We start from the raw sequence: 21,399 nt of genomic DNA, 5'->3' as shown, positions 1-21,399 counted from the left end.
AAGTAATTGTTTAATCTAGATCCTGGGAAATTTATTAAACAGATTGCATGTTTAATCAAAGCTTTTCCAAGCACCTTAAATTTGACATCAGCTACTGTGTCAATCACCATGGCTAAATCTGGCATCTGCTCCTCTGATCCCTTACTTTAAAAGCACCATCACACAGCTGTCAGGCATCCTGCAAAGGACATGGATAGATGCTACAGCATTCTGTTAGCCTTTGCAGCCCTCTCTCCCCGGTCATGGTTTCTCAATTATTTACTAATTCAGAGTAAATCTGTGTTCTCCAGCAGACTGCACGAAGTAGGGTTCGTTGAATATAATGAAGTAAGCCAGAACACTTCTGTTGCATGTTAGTTTTCTTATTTCCATTTTTAGTTTTGTTCTGCTTTTCCTACTCTGTGTCTAAAGTATGCTGTTAAATAGAGCTTCATTCAAGGCATGAAAACATGTCACAGCTTTCATCAACACAGCAAGCAATACAGAGGGCATGGAGGAAGAAATTATTATAAGCTAATATACAAGAATATTGTTTAAAATAATTTCTTTTTATTTTCTTACACATAAAAATTCATATCTCAGGATTTTAGTATTTGCTGGAGAAACCTGTAGGGAGCTGCTGTGGGTCATGGTGTTAAAGAAGCTGTTGCCTTATTAAACCCTCATGGTAATGAGAGGGAAAATGGGAAGCTCCAGGTGTCAGCCGGCTGTTGTGCAGCTTCTCTGTCAGAATTCCCCAGAGACTCTTCCACCAAAACAGGGAAGGCTAGACCTGACATTTGCATACCTCCAAAGGAAGCAGGCATGATTTCTTTGAGATGAAAAATTAGTCTCCTTGTGTCACTATAAAAGGCACAAGTAACTTGAGTTTGCTTAACTGCCTGGCTATTTTCGGCCGAGGAGTGTTGACCCAGGGTAATGTGAGGTACATCCTAAATATACATTCCAGCTAAAGCATTGGATACATTGCAGATAAAAGTTTTAAAATTGATCAAATAACTGGAAAAAAAAAAAAAAAAAAGTACTGGGTTTTGGACAGTAGAGCAAAAAATTCTTTAGGTAAGCAGTGATGAAGAAATCAAAAAGGTATCTTAACCAGTTGCTGGAACCTGTATGCATGGTTCTGTCTTATTGTCATGTGTACTTCCATTATGGTGTCAGGTTTGGGGTTCTAGGGGGCAAGGAACAACTGTTTTCTCATTGGTTATTACTATTTCTTCAACAGTTTGCTTGCACTTTCATATGAGCTTGATTACCATTAACAAAGCTCTCTTCACATGCCCCAAATGCCAGCCTCTCATTTTGAAGGCTATTTTAAGGTGTAAAACATTGTAGATATTGCATGTAGGGTTTTTTTAGAAGGTTGCTTGGGCAGTTAGGATGGACTCTAACTGAAACCTGACTGGATAAATAAGAATCTGAGGGATATTATTTTTTTTTTCTTCATTTGAGACAAGAGAAAGCAACCCAAACCAACATCTTTTTTTTATTTGCTTTAAGCATTTTCACTTTGTAGTGCAGATTAGCTAAGAAATCTACCATTTGAACTGAGGAACTTCAAGCATGGCTTCAGTTCTTTCCATGGAAAATTCTTTGTAGTGTTAATGATGAGTATATATTTCTCTCCATAATCCATCTATCATTTTGTGCATTTGGGTTCTGCTGTCTTTTGTGGTTCTCAGAGTACCTTAAGGCAATGGAGCAGAGTGTGAAGGAAATCTGAGGGCAGTGTTAACTGCAGCTATTTACACATGTAGTAAGTGTTATATCTTGCTTTGCTACAATCTGGTGAAATATGACCTAATCATCTTGAATTTATCAAAGGATATACAAATTTAGATACAGAACGGGCTAGATTAAACAAATAAATTAGATGGACAAAGTTGTTCTAGTGTATTATCAAAAAATGAAATGCTGTAGATGTTTGTCCAGTGCAGTCAAGAGAGAGTTAGACTGTGCTTTTTTCCAATATAATCTATGAAATGATACCATAGTTTTTCTTTGGTTAGTGTGGTACGTGGTTACTGTGAATGTACCTCCAGTGAGCAGTGCCTGTGAAGTGCTGGTATCTTTCTGTTAGCTAAGAGTAATTTGAATTGACAGTAAAACAGTTGAGTGGGGGCACATTTTTTGGCAGTAGAGGACATAAATTAGTTGACTTTTTTTCTGATTTTAGAGAATTATTTTAAACCTAAAAAAAAGGAAAAGACCCTAAGTTCTGATTTTTGAAACTTGTCAGTCATCCTGGTAGCTGTTAGAGCAGGGAGAGGGGTTGCCCTCAGGGGATAAGGTAGCACAGGCAGTTGCAAGGTCTGAGGTGAGGTTCTGACAGAACCATGTCTGGACCTCCAGCTTTCTTGGACTTTCTGGTCATATTCCTTTTGCTGTTAGCAAGAGCTGACAAGGTGACTCAGCTGACAGTGTGACTTAGACACCAGTTCATTTTGTGTAGGGATAGGTCTGAATATTAAAAGGGTCATCAGACTTATTGTTACACAGTTAGTATTTTCATCTCCTCTTATCTGGTGGACATAGTCAGGATGTGTCTCCTAGAAAGGGACCATGACTCCCTAAAAACAGTTGCTGAATTTTTTATTGGGCTGTAAAATAATTGAGTTCTAGAAGTAAGTCACTCAACAATTAGGACATGGCTGAGTCCACATGAACTACATTCACATCAGGTAGCTGCTTCTTCAGAGTGAGCTGGTTTGCTTTAGGGATGGGTGGATCTGTGGGATGGGGAATTGTTATGCAGCTTTGCTGGAGTACATGCATTACCTTGGCAAATTCTAGATACAGAATTGTAGTGAAGTCCTAAGAATTGTGTCAAAACAGGTTTTTTTAGACTTATGAGGAGGAACACATCATCCAATCTAATGGATGTATGTGTACAAGAGATTGATTTGAAAGAGCAAATTCCTGTACACTGTGCTTTGCTTCCTGTGGGGCTAAGTGAAAAGAGTGGATTTATTCAAAGTAAATAAATAAGGGTGAATGCCCTCTAGGAACGTGCTTGTTACTCTCCAGCTGCTAATTCAATCCATGAGATCAGACTCCAGCTAGTCCCAAATTACTGACTTTTTATGTGTCCCTAATAATCACAGGGCTGTCAGGAATTTCTGTAATTGAAACTAAATGATATAACAGAGAAATAAATGTCCATAACATGGTGTTTTAATATTTTAATATGTACTTGTCATTAGATAGTAGATTAAATTAATGCACATAAGACAAGGTAGTGTGTGTAAAGAGAGAGTATTTTCAGCAAGATATTGATGGATTTTGAACTTAACTAGAACTTCTTAAATTATATTGGAGTGAAGATTAAATTTTCTAATGCATTACGGTACTTAAATATAAAATAATACAGAAAATAGCATTTTTTAGATGAGATGGTTCACCTTGACTTAAATGCATAGAATTTTCAAGCAAATGAAAAAAGCATAGATATAAAATATTTAGAGAGAAAATATGCCTAGGAAAAAAGTAACAGAAAAAGATTTTTTTAATGTAGAGAATCAGCAAAGACTAAAATTTATGTTCTCTCTCTTTGTTCTTCAGCGCCTTGCTAAAGAAGCAGAGAAGTACCAAGCATCACATCAGTGGAGGGATGAGTTTGGGGTAAGCTTCATTTTTTCTCCTTTTAACCTTCTTGGATTTGTCCTCTTTGAAATGTTAACTATAGTCTTACAAATATGTTGTTTATGTATCTCCTATAGAAGGGGTTACTGACTATGAATAGACAGTCTATTTAATTCAGTAAACAGAGTCTCAGTCAGGGTGCCTAGAGAATAAAATGAACTTTTCCCTTCAGAATCTCCTAGGGAGCTTCACAGACCAGGGATACAGCTTTGAGTTGTACACAAGACATCTGTTTGTTTTGACAGACAAGGAATGATTACAGAGAAGACATTTGAGTGATGGTTGCTACCAGTTAAAAGTGTGCTTATTCCAAACACTGAAAGAGAATCATAGAAAAGATTTTTACAAGTTGTCTTTTTCTTGTGTAAAGAGAAAACAAAAACAAAAACAACAACAAAAACAAGCAAGAAAAGCTCAATGCAGACGGATTTGGTTGTCTGCATGCCTTGGGAGTCATATACTTTTTAACAGAATTCCTTTCCATATTTAAATAACTGCATCTCTTCTTTCAACATTCTAGTACTGCTGAAAGAGGCCCCAACCTGGTCAAAGATAAAATTATCTTCTTTATTCATTTTGGGCTTAAGTGAAAAATAAGTGACATGATTTTAAAATGTACAGCCTTGATGATTTTATTACCAGTTTGGCTAAATTAATATTGTGCATCATACTGCATGATTAGAAGCCTCTTAGTTTTAGGCTATAGTTCCCAGCTAAGTGTCAGAATTATTTATTATGCCTTTATTCCATGTTCCTTCAGATGGTATTTTATATGACGCTGCTGCAAACCTGGACTGTGTTTGCGCATCCATGAGGATCACTTAGCACACAGTGAAATGCACAGTGGTTTTCTAAGAATGTTGTTGTGGTTTAACCCCAGCTGACAAGTAAGCCCTGCACAGGCACCTGCTCACTCCCAGTCAGGATGGGGGAGACAATTGCAAGAGTAAAAATGAGAAAACCCATGGGTTTATACAAAGACAGTTTCATGAGTAAAGCAAAAGTTGCATGCAGTAGCAAAGCAAAACAAGGAATTCCTTCACCTCTTCCCATGGGCAGGCAGGTGTTCATCCATCCCCAGGAAAATGGGGCTCCTTTGCCCTTAGTGATGACTTGTGCAGTCAAACACCATCACTCCAACAGTCCACCCCTTTCCTTATTCTTCCTCCAGGGTTATACACTGAGCATGGTGCTGTATGGCACGGGATATCCCTTGGATCAGCTGGGGTCAGCTGTGCACCCCCTACCTTCTCACTGGTGGGGCAGTGTGCAAAACAGAAAAGGCCTCAGCTGCACAAAACCACTTCTCAGCAATAATAAAAAAAACCACACCAGAATTATCAACACTTTTTCCAGAACAAATCCAAAATACAGCCCATGCTAGCTATTATAAAGAAAATTAGTTCTAACCCAGTCAAAACCAGCAGAAATGTTCATTCTGATCCAGGGTTACTCAAGCACTTGATGATCTGAAAACAGACAAAAAAGCTCATAAGGTCAGGCCATGTAATTCTGCTAGGAGTGACTGACTTCAGGAGTACAGAGAGTCTGGACACAGCCTGAATGCTTTTAACTGTGCTCTGTGCACAGGCACAGCTTCCAACACGCAGTAAAACACACAATGCATATTCCATGGAGATGCTGTAACAAGAATGCTGCAGCGACCTTTTCTGCTAATCTGTCTCTCTTGTGACTGGAAAACAAAACCTGCAGGCTTGATGGACTCAGTGCAGAGCTGTGTGAATACAGTCAGGATCTCATTCTAATAACGTTGCTTCTGTGCTGTATTCTGGCATCATGTCAACACCGCCTCAGCTTTTGTTTTTCTTTTTATCCTTTTTTTCACAGTACAAGTCAGTCATACCAAAGAGGCTTCAGGTTTTATCTGAGTTCATTGCCAAGGAGACATCTCAAAGTAATTTGGAAATGTGATTTTATATTGATGTTGTAGTTCAAGCAAAGGCTATGGTCAGTATTGAAAAAAAAAGCAGTTTGATTTATAATAAAGTAACTGCAAGCTGATATTGTACTTTACTGTTTTGAATTTGGATCAGAACAGTGTGCACCGTATCATAACCTTGACGTTAGGTTATGCAATTAAATTTCAAATAAATGTATCAAGCCTCTTATAATTTAATTTGTTCCATTTTTGCCAGAAGTAATCTTTCTTCTCTTCTGGCCTACTTTTTAGAAAATGCCTGCTCAAATTAGTTTGCACACAGATCTTTATGATAAACTTAATTTTCACTGGAAGACTAATTCTCCTAATGGCTGTGATGGAAAATAGAAGATAGACTGTAAAACTTTTTGCAGTTAAAGGTTCTTAAAGTTCTTCTGATAGCATTATGAATGGTCTGTATTGTGCTGCATGAGGTTCATTTCTCATCCAGGATTTAGGTTTGGGTGATGAAAGCCCTTCCAGCAGCATTGCACATGAGTCACTGTAGAATGAAACTCATGGGACAAGCTATTTCTGCTTCTAATGAGCTTGTGATCAGCAATGTCCTTGACAGTCAGATTGCAGCCAAATAATAGCCTATGGAGTTTTCAGGAGAAAATATCACAAGCATTCCTCCTGGGGAAGTGTATATGGGCTGACTTGAGTGGAACATATGCAAAAAAGAAAGGGCAAAGAAGGCTGACTGTGAGACCGAGGTCTGTACAGAGCTACAGGGGATGTGTCAATCAAAAGACCACCAGGGTGTCTGTTCTAACACCTTACTCTAAATATGAGTGGGTTTTGCACAGTTCACAGCAAAAGAAACGTGCAGGCTTTAATGATTTAATTTTCAGATTGATGTCACCTTATAATAAAAATTCAGCATCTTAGATATGGTCTTTTGAAATAAGCTACTACAGGGAAAAAAACAGATTTACTTCCATGGACTTTTTTTTTTTTAATTTCACCTAATAATCCAGTGTAAAGACTGTCCAAATTGTCTAAAGTAAAAAATTTGTTTGTCCTTTAGAGAAATAGTTAGGACACTAAACTATTTACAGACATACAGATCCACATCTACTAAAATTCCTTTTTTTGTACTATTTCTAATTGAATAAGAGTATAATTTCTTCTAATATTTTAGGTACAATAGTGTATTAAATTCCAACTACTTCAAGCTGACCAAACAATTAAAAACAAACCAAAAACCTTAAATTTGGAGTCTTTTATAAATCACAGAATCACAGCATGGTTTGGATTGGAAGGGACCTTAAAGGACATCTTGTTCTGACCCTGTTGCCATAGGTAGGGACACCTTCCACTAGACCAGATTACTCAGAGCCTCATCCAACCTGGCTTTGTACACTTCCAGGGAACTTCTCTGTGAAATCTGTGGCAGTACCTCACCCCCTTCACAGGAAAGAATTTCTTCTTAGTGCCTAATCTAAACCTACCTTCTTTCAGTTTCATAGGATCATAGACTATGATGAGTTGGAAGGGACCCATTAGGATCTTCAAGTCCAGCTCCTGGCTCTGCACAGGACACCCCAAGAATCACAGCCAGTGCCTGAGAGTTGTCCAAACACTTCTTGAACTCTGTCAGGCTTGGTGATGTGATCACTGCCCTGGGGAGCCTGTTCCAGTCCCCAACTATGGGGGAGCTCTGGGGGAAAACCCATTCCTAATATCCAACCTAAACCTCCCCCAACTCAGCTTCAGGCTGTTTCCTTGGGTCCTGTCATGGTCACAAGAGTGAAGAGATCAGTGCCTTCAACAACCTTCATGAGGTTGTTGAAGACCACACTGAGGTGTCCCTTCAGTCTCCTTTTCTCCAGACTGAACAAAACCTGTGGCCTCAAATGCTCCTCCTAAGGACTCCCCTGGCTTTTCTTTGGACATTCTCTAATATCTCAATGTCTTTTTAATATTGTGGTGCCCAAAACTGCCCCCAGAACTCGAGGTGAGGCAGCCCCAGTGCCTGGCTGCTGATGCTGTGCCCGATGCCCCCAGGACAGGGTTGGCCTTCCTGGCTGCCAGGGCACTGCTGGCTCATGTTCAACTTGCCATCAGCCAGGACCCCCAGGTCCCTTTTTACAGCTGCTCTCCAGCTGTCCTTCCCCAGTCTATAACACATCCAGGGCTGCCCCATCCCAGGTGCAGAATCTGGCACTTGCCCTTGTTACACTTGGAGAGGTTGGTGGTTGCCCATCACTCCAGGGTATCGGGGTGTCTCTGCAGGACCTCTCTGCCTTTGAGGGGGCAGACAGTTCCTTCCCAGTTTGGTGTCATCAGAAACTAACTTAGTATTTCTTTAGGCACTGCATCCAAGCCATTAATGAAGGTGTTGAGGAGAGCCAGGCTGAGGATGGAGCCCAGTGGGACCCCAGCAGTGGCAGGGCCCCAGCCTGATGTCCCCCCACTCACTGTCACCTTTGTGCCTGGATGAGCCCATTGCTCATCCACTGTGTAACTCTGTTATCCAGCTGGGAGCTGGACATTTTGGAAATCTAAAATGAGTTAAGAGCATGCATCTTACATATTTACCATTACTTTTAGTTAAGTGACAAGAAAAAACATAATTGTGGATATCAGTATTTTTCACTGATATTTAAACAGCAAAATACTTTTGGAAATGACTAATTAATTTAGTAGAGGTACAAAGTGTTTCAAAGTTATGAATTAGGAAGAGTGATTAAGAATATCAAATATCTTCTAAGTTAAAAAGGGAAACAAAAGAAATATTGGATTGTGATATGTAATTTCCTGATGAAGCACAAGGTTGGTTAAAATAGTTGAACTACAGTTTACTTGTATGGCCCAAAAATAATAGTTACTTGTTAGAAAACTAGGTCCCAAGAGAATATTTGTGAAGTTTATGAAGGAAAATCAAAAGTGCTTAGCTTCAGGCAAATGAAGAAATCCCATTCTCTGTTTCCTACTCTATTGGGACTGCCCAATTCCCCAGCTGCCTGTACAGCTGGAGGAATTAAGCCTGCTTGAATATTTTAGATTAAAGCAGTTACAACTCAGAGGTCCAAACCAATAAATCCAAATGAAACAGCCTTGTCAGTTTGAAATTTCTTGTACACTACAGATTGAAAAGGGGGATGCTTTTGACAGTTGTGATCGTCCAATTATTTTTCTGGGATAGAGACTCATGAAAAAAATATATGCAAGCTGAAAGAATGAAAGGGAGAATTCTGTATGAAGTAATTGCTGTTATTCCCCAAATGAATCTTCTACAATTACATTTGATACCACACTTGATTGCCTTGCAATGGTTGGTTAACTAAAGCAATTTTGTTTCCAGTTGGGTTGCTGTATTAATTGTACTTACACATGTAAAAACATAAGGGATATCTCATTGGTATTTTAAAAGGGGAGTCTGTATGCATGGCCTATTAACATCCACTTATTTATATGGAGACTGAAACTCAAACTTTTAAGACTTAATTATCATATAAAAATGCCACATGAAAAATTCTTTCAATATGCTTTATTTTTTAACCAATAGTGTAATTTTATTTTCTTCTGTGTAAATGATGTTTTTCTACCTCTTGGTAATTTTGAGACAGCATTTTCTCCAATGATAATATGTAGGCTGGTGTTCATGTACCAGCTGGGCTTAAAAATAATGACAAAAGGTCATGGGAATATTACTTTAGAATTATGGTTTGTTTGTTTATATTTTCTGGTAGAAATTTTCGCTGCATAAAACTGTAGTGAAAGGTTGCTCAAAAAAGAAATAAAAGATGAAAAGGATAACTAAGATAAAACAGGTTTCCTATCACCAGAGTTGATCCAAGTGCTGACTTGAAGAGCAGAGCAGTGGTAGGTATCTCTGTTGTATCTTGCAGTTTGAAGATTTTCAGAACTGTCTGTAGTTTATTTTGGATGTTACAACAATGCTAAAACACTGTATCTTAACAGCCTCAGCTGGAAAACAAACAAACCAACCATGAAACTTTCAGCTTTGGCATGGTTTCATTATAAAGAAGCAGTTTACTGAACATATTGTGCCTCTTGAAAGAAGGAAAACTCTGTGAAGAAAGCAAACTAAAATCCTTTTTCTGTCATCTCTTCAGAGATATGATACAGTTGTCTCATGGTTTGTACCTCTGATAATTCTCTTTTGTGCAAAGAGCATCTGTGAGAAATGATGCAGCTGAGATTTGGCACCAGGCCTGCAGTACAGGGAACCAGTCCTCACAGGTGCAAAGTAGGTGTGGGATCCTTCCCTAGTAAGTCATGGATACTTTATAATTCTGTGAAAGTTATAATAACACTGAACAGAGGCAAAGTGTCAAAGCTGTCTGTATCATTCCACAGTGCTTTGATCCAAAACTCAGTGAAATAAATCTTCCTTAAATTTTGATTCATTTTGGATAACACCTCACGTTTCTAAAGCCTCTGTGATTTGAAAAAAAAAAAACATCCAAATGATCAATTTAAATGGACAGGTTCTAGGAAGGACAATATTTTATTCTATGAAGGGCTGTGTGCCACCTCTTCTGGGACCTGTAGCCTTCATTTGTGTATAATTTAAATAAAATGTGCCCTATCTCACTGAAAGGAATTAAGTACCATTTTTCTGCCAGTGATTGCACTTGGACATTTTTCTACCCAGGGCATGAATTCTGTGTGTGCACGCTGGGAGTAATAAGAGGGTAAGGTAAAGAGGAAATAAGGATAAATACTGCTTACTGAAATTGAGTGGGTTTAAGGGTTGTTCTGGTGTTTAGCTGATGTTTATCAAATCACTTATACCTTTTTGAGTCGTGGAAATTCACTGGGAATATTCCAGGAACAAACATTTCTGGACTTCTCTATAATATTTGTCAGATTGAGAAAGGAGTCACAATAGTTACAGCCTTTGGAACACACTGACTTCAGCTTCCCAGGATCTCCATCATTAGTTAGGAGAATTTCATCCAAGTGCAGAAATCCATTGTGAACATGTCCATGCTGAAGCCTCTTTGGAGATGTGGCATAAGCCTCACCATTTTAGTGCAGAATTTGTCTGGCATTCCCTCCTGGGAACCAGATCCCTCTGTTTGCCTGTCTGTCCCCAACAGCCTGCCCCCTAATGTTTGGATTCGTATTTCAAAAAGTCACAGTGTGCCTCTGGTTTACAAATATCTCACAGGTACTAATTAAATAAAAGAAAAACATCTTAAAAGAAATTAAAAAAAAAAAAAAATCCGAGTCATTAGAAATCTTTTTAAGAGTAGTGTTGCTTGCTACCTTGCCTGGAGTTTTATAACTTCTTAGAATCTCTCAGATGAGTCTTTTGCTGTAGAAATCATTGATTTTCCTCTAAAATATGGGCTTCCATAGGAAATCTTCCATGCTTCTGTTCCATTATATATCTGATACAATCCTGAATGAGAATTACATCAATAAGAGCTAGTGTGAATAATCATACTGAAATCCTTGATTTCTTTATTCTTTTTCACACTTTATGAATTTTAAACCCATTAGAGAGTTAATGAGGAAGACAGTGGTAGCAGTACAATCAGAATTAGGATTATATATAAGCAGGGATATAAAATGTGTAACTATAGAAGAGCTATCTTTTGTTGATCAGGAAGACAGTACAATCAGAATTAAGATTATAAGCAAAGATATAAAATGTGTATCTACAGAGGATCTAGTTTTTGGTCTTTAGATACTGGTTATTTACCACCTCTTACTATGCTTACCTTCAGTAAAGGAGTGTAACTTTATAATATAAATCATTGCAGGGATCTCATCTGTGCAGTGAAGTGCTTCACTGGCTGGAAATTTGCCAAAAAAGCTTTTAGAGTACAGCAAAGAAACACCTTCAATCACTGTTGAGGGCTTTCAAGCATTCCATTTTATCTTAAAAATCAAATATGTTAAAGACATCTAATACATTTTTTTTTTTTACTTATTGACCAGGCAACTCATTTAAAAAATGTGCAGCTTCTGAAAGAGGTGAAGGGAAGGATCTAGGCGAGAAGAAAAGAAAGAAAGGTGTGATTTCTATTATTAAGCTGCCATATGTGTGCATTATCACCTTCCATTTTGAATGAGGCTTTAATGTGCTTTCAGAACAAACACCTTATTAAAAGCAAGATATACTATTGTACTCATTTATTAACATCCTGTAGGTTCTTCAGTTTAAAACTGAGAAGTACCATATGCTAAGAAAAGCTTTTGCAGGCTGCTATTGTGCACATTTTCTAAGAGTTCATTGAATCAGGTGAAGCTAACTGGTTTTTTGATGTTACCTTTCACCCTCAAATTCAGTTTCTCATGTCAGTCTAGGATAAGTAATTCATAGCACTGTTTTAATACCTTTGGTGAATAAGTAAAATCAATTAGAGATGGACTTGGAGGGTGCTGTTTAGTCTGCCTGTAAGCTTTTTTGTCAAATATTTTTATTTCAAAACTAATAATATACTTTTTTCTATGATTAATCCTTGCCAGTATAACTAGGACAGTTGGCTGTCACATGCTATTCTGACTCTTTTTACAGTGAATTTAGGAAATGTGACAAAGTTTTGGAAAAAAATATTAACCAACCTAACTTTCCTGTCAATATTTACAAATGGAAATTTTTGTATATTTACAAGCTGGGAGAGGGATTTTTTTTGTTGTTGCTTTTTTTTGCTTTTTTTTTTTTTAATTTAAAACTGAAAAAAACCCTGATTGATTATGTACAGGAAGTTAATCAATGGTATAAGACTCAAATATGGAGTCAGACTTCTAAAGTTGAGAAATTCAGAAAATATTACAGCTTTTTGGTTCTTACTTCAGAGAAGGAATTTTATTCTTAATAGCAAAGGGTTTTTTTAAAGGATATTAGACCCAAATATTTTTGAAATATTTCCTGCTAGAAAGAGCAAATACTCTGAATATGTGTATATGGAATTCTACATGTGTTATTTCATACTAAAAATAGAATTTTTCTGAAAGTCTGAGCTGAATGGGTTGGACTTTTGGAGGTGGAGATATTTGTGGGTTTCTTAACTCCCATTTACTTTTTTTTTTTTTTTTTTCAAATGACAAAACCAGTGGTGTCATGCAGGCCTGATATTTTACCTTCTTCTTTTCTCCCAGGATTCCTGTAAGATGCCAGATGAAAATTCAGTTTGTCTAAGCTCATTGCCTTTAGGAAAGAACTTAGGAGGGCAGTTGGAAAGTTCCCATATTTAAAAGTTGGTAGACCTCTACACTCCCAAGTTTGTAGACTCCCTCCACTCCCTGCTCCTTGAACGGGGTCTTGTGCAGTAGATGTGAACAGAAAATGTTTAATTTCTGCACTCCTTTGCAGTTGCAATGCTGTAGAAACTTTAAAGATCTTTCATTTTACATAGACTTTCAAATGATCTGGGAGGGCAAGACAATCTTATTATTAAGAGCTGCATTTTGCTGGAGGGATTTGGGAATTCTCAGCTTTCCATCTCCTGAGTATACTGTTACTCTCCTCAGAATTCAAACAAAAGGTGAAAATGTCTCTTTTATGTCCTGCAAATGCTGATGTGTGATTGAAGTAGTGTCAGATATTTCTGTAGACTTGGCCACAAAGCAAGAGATGTACATAACACAGAGCAGAGAAATTCTTCAAAATTAGCAATATCCTAACCTGTGCTAACATCATGCAAAGAAATGCTTAAAAATTCTACCTGTTTTGACCAGAAATGTAGTGTTAAGCATTTGCTTTGTTTTTCCCAGTAAATTCTTGCAATGAGCACATAAGAACTCCTTAAATAAATACACAAACTCTAGGTCTTGTTGAAGGGACATTAGGATTTAGCTAGTCTGAAGAAGTCTGGGCCAGCTCTATGACTGTGACTGATGAGTTTATAGAACACACTATCATTCTGTTTTAATTTTCCCATTTGTGAGTCACAAATTTTATTGCACTGAAAAACTGTGAATTGTAACTTTCTTGAAAATGTGAGAATAAATATAAAAATGATCAGACCAGATCCTCACATTTAAAAATGGATGAATAATCCCTGATGAATTATTAATTCAGGTAGGATTGTCTTATTCCTTTGGGCATCACCACCTCTCAGGAAGGTAACTTCAGTTTTGCATTTCTAAGAGTTACACAGGAGTACAGTAAAAGTAAGTTGGCTCAGTTGATATTTTTCTGTGCTTGCACAAAATTCTGGTGTTTTCACCTCATAAAACTTCTTGTGCTTTCTCTGTGAGGTTTTTTTCCTAGATAAAAGTTTAAAGAAAACTTCCAATAAAAGTTTTCTACCAGACTGAATATTCTCCATATAGGCAAGTTTCCTCTCATTTGCTGTGGCATCATAGTTTAAATGACCTTTAGACCAAGGGATCCTAAATTTTCATAGAAGAAGTTTTGCCATAGCACTTCCCTACCTTTCAGATAAAACATTTCAGTTTTATTTTACCAGTATTTGCAGATATTTATGCTAAAGCTGTGTTGCTGTGAAACAGGGTGGTTTGGTTTCTTTTCATTTTTGCTGAGAGATACCAGCAAAAAACCTCAAAAGCTGGATTAGGACTGAAGTTGTTTTTTTTTTTTTTTTCAAATCCATGTCATTCATATATTTATTAATCCCAAGTGATGGCTGCCCTTTCTTCTGCTGATGGTTGACTTATTTTCCATATTCTAGGGACCACACCAAATGGGTGATTTAATTGCAAATACTTCCAGTCTCTCTTGATCTCTAGTGTTTTGGGTCTACATTATTTACATCAGGACATGTAGGAGTATGTGAGCATATAAAACCTGCTGAGATGATGTTGGAGGCATGCAGAAAGGCAGACAGGGTGTTACCTCCTAGAGACCTGCCAGCTGAGCTGAGAAGGGTTCCTTGTGCATGCTGTGCCTGGACATTGCTTAGGTGTCTTGGGGGCAGCTGTGGCAAGCACACCATGGATGAAAGCAGAGTGTGTTCAGGATTGATCTGTGTTTTATTTTGAAACACAAACATCATACTCTCTGTGAAGAATAAAGCATGCTCTATCCTAAAATTCCCATGGTTACACATTAGTAAGCATCCTGTGTCAAGGATAAGCATGAAGAGGAAATATTGTTCAAGATAAAATAAGTTTTATTTACAGCAATAGATACTTTATAGTTACAGATAAATTAACCTTGAAAATTGGAAGGCAAAATCCATAAGTGTTCTAAGTTCTTCAGACATTCAACTAACAGTAGTTGGGAAAATATCCCACAATTTCTGTGGAAATGTGTACAATATTATGAACTATAGTTATATTCACTATATGACAATATTGTGAACTATGAATGATGCTTTTATGACAAATAACTGTGACATGGACAGGGCTTCCTTTAACATCAGTAGATTTTACTGAAATTATAATACTGAAATTATAACAATTCACTGAAGTTTTTACAGGTACTGGTAAGAGTAGAGCAGTGCAAATCCATCTAATTGAACATGTGTATGTTAAGAATAGGATACACTTAATTCATTCAACTCCACGTGCCATCTGTATACTGATAAAAAATATTAAGATAAATACAACTGAATTCAGCAAATTCTTTTATGTCTGCATGAGCTCTATAGTACTATATTTTCAAGAGCTTTGAATGTTTTCATATGAGAAAGAGAAAATAGTCTTCTTTATTGCTTGAAGATAATGAATTAAAACCTACAGATTTCTGAGATATTAGATATGCTTTTCCCTATTGCTCAGTGTTCATAAACAATATTTAGATGATATTTTGAGAATCAGACAAATTTTAAGATTGTTCTGGGCCTACTTAAATGGGTGGGAGTTATTTATATGCAGATATCAATTGTGTAAATTTTCCTCTGTGTTTATACTTACAAATGTATTTATATATGTAAACATGCATAAATGCTCAAAGAGATCATCTAATAGTGTTTGAGTATTTATGTCTATCAACAGGAACACACTTTTAGCTGAGTCTCTTGTTTGGAGGTCTGCAAAGGACTAACTCTGGGCTCAGATACTTTGAGTATCTCAGATTTTTTAACCAGTATGTGCCCATACTTTTGAAATGTTACTTCTTTCATGTTTTAAACCCCAGGAATATTTTATATTCAGTGTGAACAATGCCTTTGTGGCTTACTGCAGAAAAGAAGTTCTGGCCCTTGGGGTCAGTTTGTACAGTTGGCTAAAGCTCACTCTGTGCAGGAACCCATGGTTTACCTATGTCTGTGATTTTCAGTTCACTGTATCCAGATAAAACACAGCCTGTGCTGCTCTCATCAGGATAGTGGGCTTCAGCATAGGGCTGATAAAAGTGCCAGGTCATTGCACAAGTGTTTAGAGGTATTTATAGTACATCACCTGCTGAAATAGTTTTGGAGGACTTTTCTAGGCAAAGGGTGGCTAATTTAGGGTGCTTTCTGATCATTTAGTTTTCTGGAGCTGTAAGAGTTATCAGCCCATCAGGTTCTGTAAACTTCCTAAAGTGGAACCAAAAGAAAACAATCTCTAGCAAGGTGGATTGCAAAGTTTGTACATAAACTTTGTAAAATGAGAAGGGGGAACAGGAGGGAAGGGAGGGGAAAGAGGCCCAGGAAGTTTTGGCTGTTTTCAAAGAGGTCATTGATGGGAACAGTTTGGAATGACTGCTTTGCTGTAATAGTCTCTGCTCTTCTCCCCAGTTTTCATAGCTTTGTCTTCTGTGGGTGTGCACATGGCATCATCCTTGGCAAGACACTTTGCAACTTTCCTTCTTCTTTCCCCATCAGCCTAAGTTCCCCATATCCCTTTTTAAACATTTGTAGTTTCTCCCTCTTGTGCTTTCTGCAATCTCAGCTCACGTTTCTGTAGTACTTTGTAATGGTGCTCTGGAGAGCTGAGCTGAGATAGTCCCAAGCAACACAGCATAAATTTCAGGGGACAAAATGATGGATTTCTTCAAGCTAAAATTAGTTTAATACATACTTTGCAATTTACTTCATTCTCTCTTCTTTACTGTGATCTTCCAGTGCCAAGCTCTTTTTTCAGTAGCCTCGGTTAGGTTTGCAGGAACTTTTCTGTCTTTCTTAACAAATACCTTGATTCATATCATTTTTTATTTTAACAAGAGAGAGCTATTTTGCTTGTTCAAAACTTCTCACATTGTCTCTTTCTTCACATCTTCACACTTCTGTGATATATCTGTCTGTCCACCCTGAATTTTAAAGAAAGAGATGAATTTCAAAGTGCTGATTTGTATGAGAATTTGAAAGTGAGCAATACAGTGTAAGGGCCCAAACTTACATGTGTTACCATAGTCTCTGATGGGAATGATAAAACACTGTAAACTTAATAAGTCTCTGCCTAGAAAAAGATTCATTTGTATAAAACTTAAAATATTTCTTGAATTGTGTGCAGCTTTTTAACTGGAAGGATGTGCAAATCATAACTAGAAGATTCCTTCTCTGAGTTGTAAAGCCCAGGACTGTTCTCAAGGAAAGATTGCTGTTCTCTCCATCCCACTGACAGCCAGCAGCCATCAGTCTGGTTTTCAAAGGTTTCTCTCTATTTCTTTGCAGTTTGTGGCATAAGCATCAAATATTTGATGAATGAAAACCCCTGCTGTGATCCATGAGAGGAAACACAAACCCCTTTTCATTTAGTGCTGTTGTTAAAATGGAGAATGAGAATCATAACAGCAAGATATTGATAGAACTCTTAAATCCTACTCCTCTTCTGCATGACTTCCAGCATACCAACGTAACATCAATAATAAAGAAGACAAATAACTTTTTTCTATTTTTTTTTAATGAACCTTTTTCTTGTAGTGATTACCTAGAAAACTCTTCATAATTTCATAATAAATAACAAAAGGAATATTTTCCAGCTGCAGGCTTGTCTCATGCTACTGAGCTACTTCTAAAATGAGGTGTGCTCCTGAAGTTTTGCTTTATTGCAGTGATTGAGTGCAAGACATGCACAAAACAGCTGCCAAAGATGAATAATTAAATTATGATTCCTTCTGTTCTTTATTAATTAGGTGAGCTTGGGGTAATTCTTAGAACTTGGTAACTGCTGTCCGGAGTTGCTTTCTTTTTAAGACATCAGAGACAGAGGAAGAATGATTTAGATTAAATTCTTAAGAAAGATTTGTCTTTATAAGAGGCCCATTAAAACAATTAACAATCAATATGCCAGACATTTTTTACATGGGTAAGCCAAAGCAATCTGAAAAGAAAACATAGCCTGACATGTTTTGAACTTTATTACCTTTTGTAATAGGACTTGTCACATTTAGGAGGAAATGGAGAGATTTGTTTAGGTTTTTTCCTAATTTTCATGAAAATTGTGTAAGATGAGTTATAGCAATTGTTTTGGGGATGTTTTTGTGTGTGTTATAACTCTCTGGGGTTTAAGGACTCATTTTCAGTGATTGAATAAACTAAGTGAAGGATTGATCCAGACAGGGAAAGAAATCAATGCTTTAAAAAATATTAGAGATCAATAAAATTACAAGTCAGTGTCAGCACTGTAAAATGCGATCCAAATTTTGGATCATCCTTTCATAATTTCTATATGAAAATTAATTTTTCCTGTGTTACACAGTATTTTATTACCACATAGAAGTATCCTAATATCTTCTCATATTTTAGTTTTTACATGTGGATAAAAGTGTGAATGAAAAGCTGTGTAAGGCTCTCTACTGTTGCAATTTAAGGAAAGCTATGCAAAATGTTGGCATTTTACTACTCCAATAAGGGTCTTAAAATACATTTTTGTTATTTGTGTATTACTGCTTAGAATTTAGTTAAAGTGACTTTGTGTGATGTATTTCTTGTGATGCATTTTTTTGTTTGTTTGTTTGTTTTTGTGAAGCTGAGCCTTGAAGTGTACACACTTCAGCCACTGTCATGGATCTCCAAGAAGCTACCCTTGAGTTTTTACCCCATTGTAGTGTCACAGGCCTAAAATTTTATTCCTTTTTGTAGCAACAGATTGCAGCATTGCTAAAATTGGTCTTATTTGGATAGGTGAATGGATAGAACACAGAAAAAATCTAACAAATGCACACACATAGTTTTGGGGGGGACAAATTCTACTAAATATTTGCCTCTTGCTTTGTAGAAAATAGTTTTTATCAAGGGCTTTTGAAGATTTGTTGGAGTAGAAGGACTGTCATATTTTCTGTATTTGGTTATGATAGTGCAAGTGGTTCATTGCATCCCAGCACCTACACAGATATGAATTCAGAATCCCAATTTCTTGTGAATCCAAAGAAATTTTATTCAAAATTGTTTATTTAGGCTCCTGTATTCTACTTTTTGCACTATTTACAATCTAAATAACATGCAACCAGTTTAGACAATTTTTTAAAACTTTATTATATTTTTATATTCTTTCATCGACTAAAGAAAGTAATGCTGAATAAATTATAATAAACATGCTTTGCTGCTTTAATTAAACTGGTCAGATAGTGTGATATAGAGGTTAATTAGCTGCTAAAAAATTAATTTCATTTTCCCACCTGGAAATCTGCTTTGTAATCACTTGCATTTTGCCTTATAAAAAGAACTTGCTTATGTTTTGAGGAAGCTATTGTGATGAGAAAATTGGCAGTTTCCTGGATCTTTTGGAAGAATTTATTTGCAAAAATTAAAATGGACTTAAAATACTTTTGTTTCTCAGTGTTATCTCTGTCTTCCTTGTTTTTGACTTAGAGCACTGGAGGAAGACTAGAGAGGATGGTTATCTCTATCTCTTTATATATGTAGCTGGTTTTTTAAATTAAATTTAAAGCTGTTTTTTTAAGTTTGGTAACTCCAGGAGTATCTCTTCATGATTTTCTTTCCTGGTCATTTGTCACACATGCAAGTACATAAAATCCTAGGTTTTACTATGGATCAAAATACCATTCTTGAGAATAATTCTTCAGCTTGATTAACTAAAACAAGTCAGTCTGTGATATAAGCAACTATACCAGAAAATAATATCAAAGTGGTTTTGCAACTTTAAATTTTCAGTCACTAATTTTTCATTCCTCCATGAAGTATTTGGCCTTTGATACTTTGCAACCAAAGAAATGCTTAATTGTTTGCCACATTTAATTTCCTTAGTTTACCAGTTGCACTAAAAAATTGATGTAAATTTAAAAAGTCCCCTAAATAAAAAGCAATTAATTAAAAAAACAGACTGTACTTAGCAGTAGGCAAATTTCCAAAATTCCATTGTTATATTAACAATCATCTGCATGTCCCACAAAGATTGGTGTTTGACTGCAGGCCATTGAGCCAGAGGATGTCTTTATGCAGAAGGTTTTGGTGGAGTATTCTGTATTCTTTTAGAAGAACAGACATCTCTGTAGATTTGGATTTGAATTTGTTTTTATCTGACTTTATTTCTCATCTTTTGGGCACTATTACATTTAACCTCACACATTCAACTACTTTTGACTTTTAACTCTGCAGTCAAAGTGCAATTAGTACTTGAAATGTATTCTTAACTTTTTTCATGAAGTTTAGTATCTTCCTGGAAGCTTAAGTAGTCCAATGGCACTTTCTAAAAGCTATTCTTGCAGTGAAAATTATCTTGAAATTGTGGATTTTTTTTTTTTTTGACATAAAGAAGTTTTTTACAGTATATGTGATGAATTCTATAAATCTGAAGACTTAATACACTTTTAAATGTTTGTTATTTTTCTTTTTGTGGTTATGCAGGTAACATTAATACTCTTTGCTGCTTCCCTTTTTTAGAAGTAAATGTATAATGTAGCATAATATGGACACTGAGGCAAAGGAAAAAAAAAAAAAAAAGCAAAAAACCCCTACTTCTTGTGTCCTGTGAAAACTAGAAGGGTTTCCTCCTGAGATTTGAATATGATATAAAAAACTTCTTACTCAGCTTTACTAATTATAATTTGCACAAGACAAATTAAATCAAGTGTGGTTAAATTCAGCACGTAATCAGATATTTTCACAGGGAGCAGAAGGGCACAAGGAAATGTGTCCCTGTGAAGGTCAGGCCATGGAGTGGACCCAGGAGCTGAAGGGTGACAGCTCCACCTTTGCTCACAGAGTAGCTGAGACCTGCCCTGCTCACAGCACTGCTGGGCTGGCAGAGCCCAGCCTGGGCTGTGTGGCATGTGAGATACCTAGAGAACATTCTTGGAAGATTTTTGGTGGAATCTCAGATATTTCAAAGGTCTCTCCCAAGTTTAGACTTCAAAGCACTCTTTCAAGGTCTCAGTTTTTAACTCAGATGCCTAAAATCTGACCACCATCAATGCTGCAATCTGTGGATCCAATCTCAGATCAAAAATCCTCAGAATCCATGTCAAGGGCTTGAAAGAATATCTTTCCCATAGTGTATTTTATCTGGATTCTGTAAGTGTCTTGCATTGCACTTATCTAACATCTTTTTAAATGAGCCTTGTATGTTTTAGTCCTGCTGTTGAGCATGCAGGTGATTGATAAATTATTATTTTTTTATCACTCTGATGCATCTGTGAATGGTCAAGTGACCCCCTCATGAAAACTGTCGGTAAATTTTGAATAATTCTGGATTGATAATTTCAGTGAAGGAATTACCTGTAAATGATTGCTGAAAAAGTAGATTTTTCTCACCATTTAAAAGAACGAATATGCTATAAGAAAGAGTGTGCAGCACCTTTAATGCTCCTTTATGTGATTTCCTGTAATCTTCACCTTCATCTTTTCATTTCAATTATTAGTCTCAGTGGAATCTTGAGAAAAGCCCTTTACACAAATCTGATGAAAAAGGCTTATCATAAATTATAGTGCAGACCTGGAAGGTTTTAATTAGTGTATGAAATTTAATATTCTGACAAAGCAGTTATTTACTCAAATCAAGTTTGGGGGGAAAATGTCCAACCCAAGTGACTCATTTGTCCA

At 36.6% G+C, this 21,399-nt stretch overlaps 1 protein-coding gene across 2 annotated transcripts in view; it reads left to right on the top strand.

Annotated features, from left to right (window-relative positions):
* Nucleotides 1-21,399, top strand: part of CACNA2D1 (calcium voltage-gated channel auxiliary subunit alpha2delta 1) — a 358,692-nt gene that overhangs the window by 164,581 nt on the left and 172,712 nt on the right. For both annotated transcript variants that reach the window (XM_059847448.1, XM_059847449.1), the window contains exon 4: nt 3,562-3,621. In XM_059847448.1, coding sequence (XP_059703431.1) covers nt 3,562-3,621 — 60 coding nt within the window. The remainder of the gene's footprint in view (nt 1-3,561; nt 3,622-21,399) is intronic.

The sequence above is a fragment of the Haemorhous mexicanus genome, chromosome 5 (assembly GCF_027477595.1).
Source record: "Haemorhous mexicanus isolate bHaeMex1 chromosome 5, bHaeMex1.pri, whole genome shotgun sequence".
In the NCBI taxonomy this organism is placed as follows: Eukaryota; Metazoa; Chordata; class Aves; order Passeriformes; family Fringillidae; genus Haemorhous; species Haemorhous mexicanus.
The sequence above is the reverse complement of the archived record's forward strand: the minus strand, read 5'-3'. Positions and strand labels throughout refer to the sequence as shown.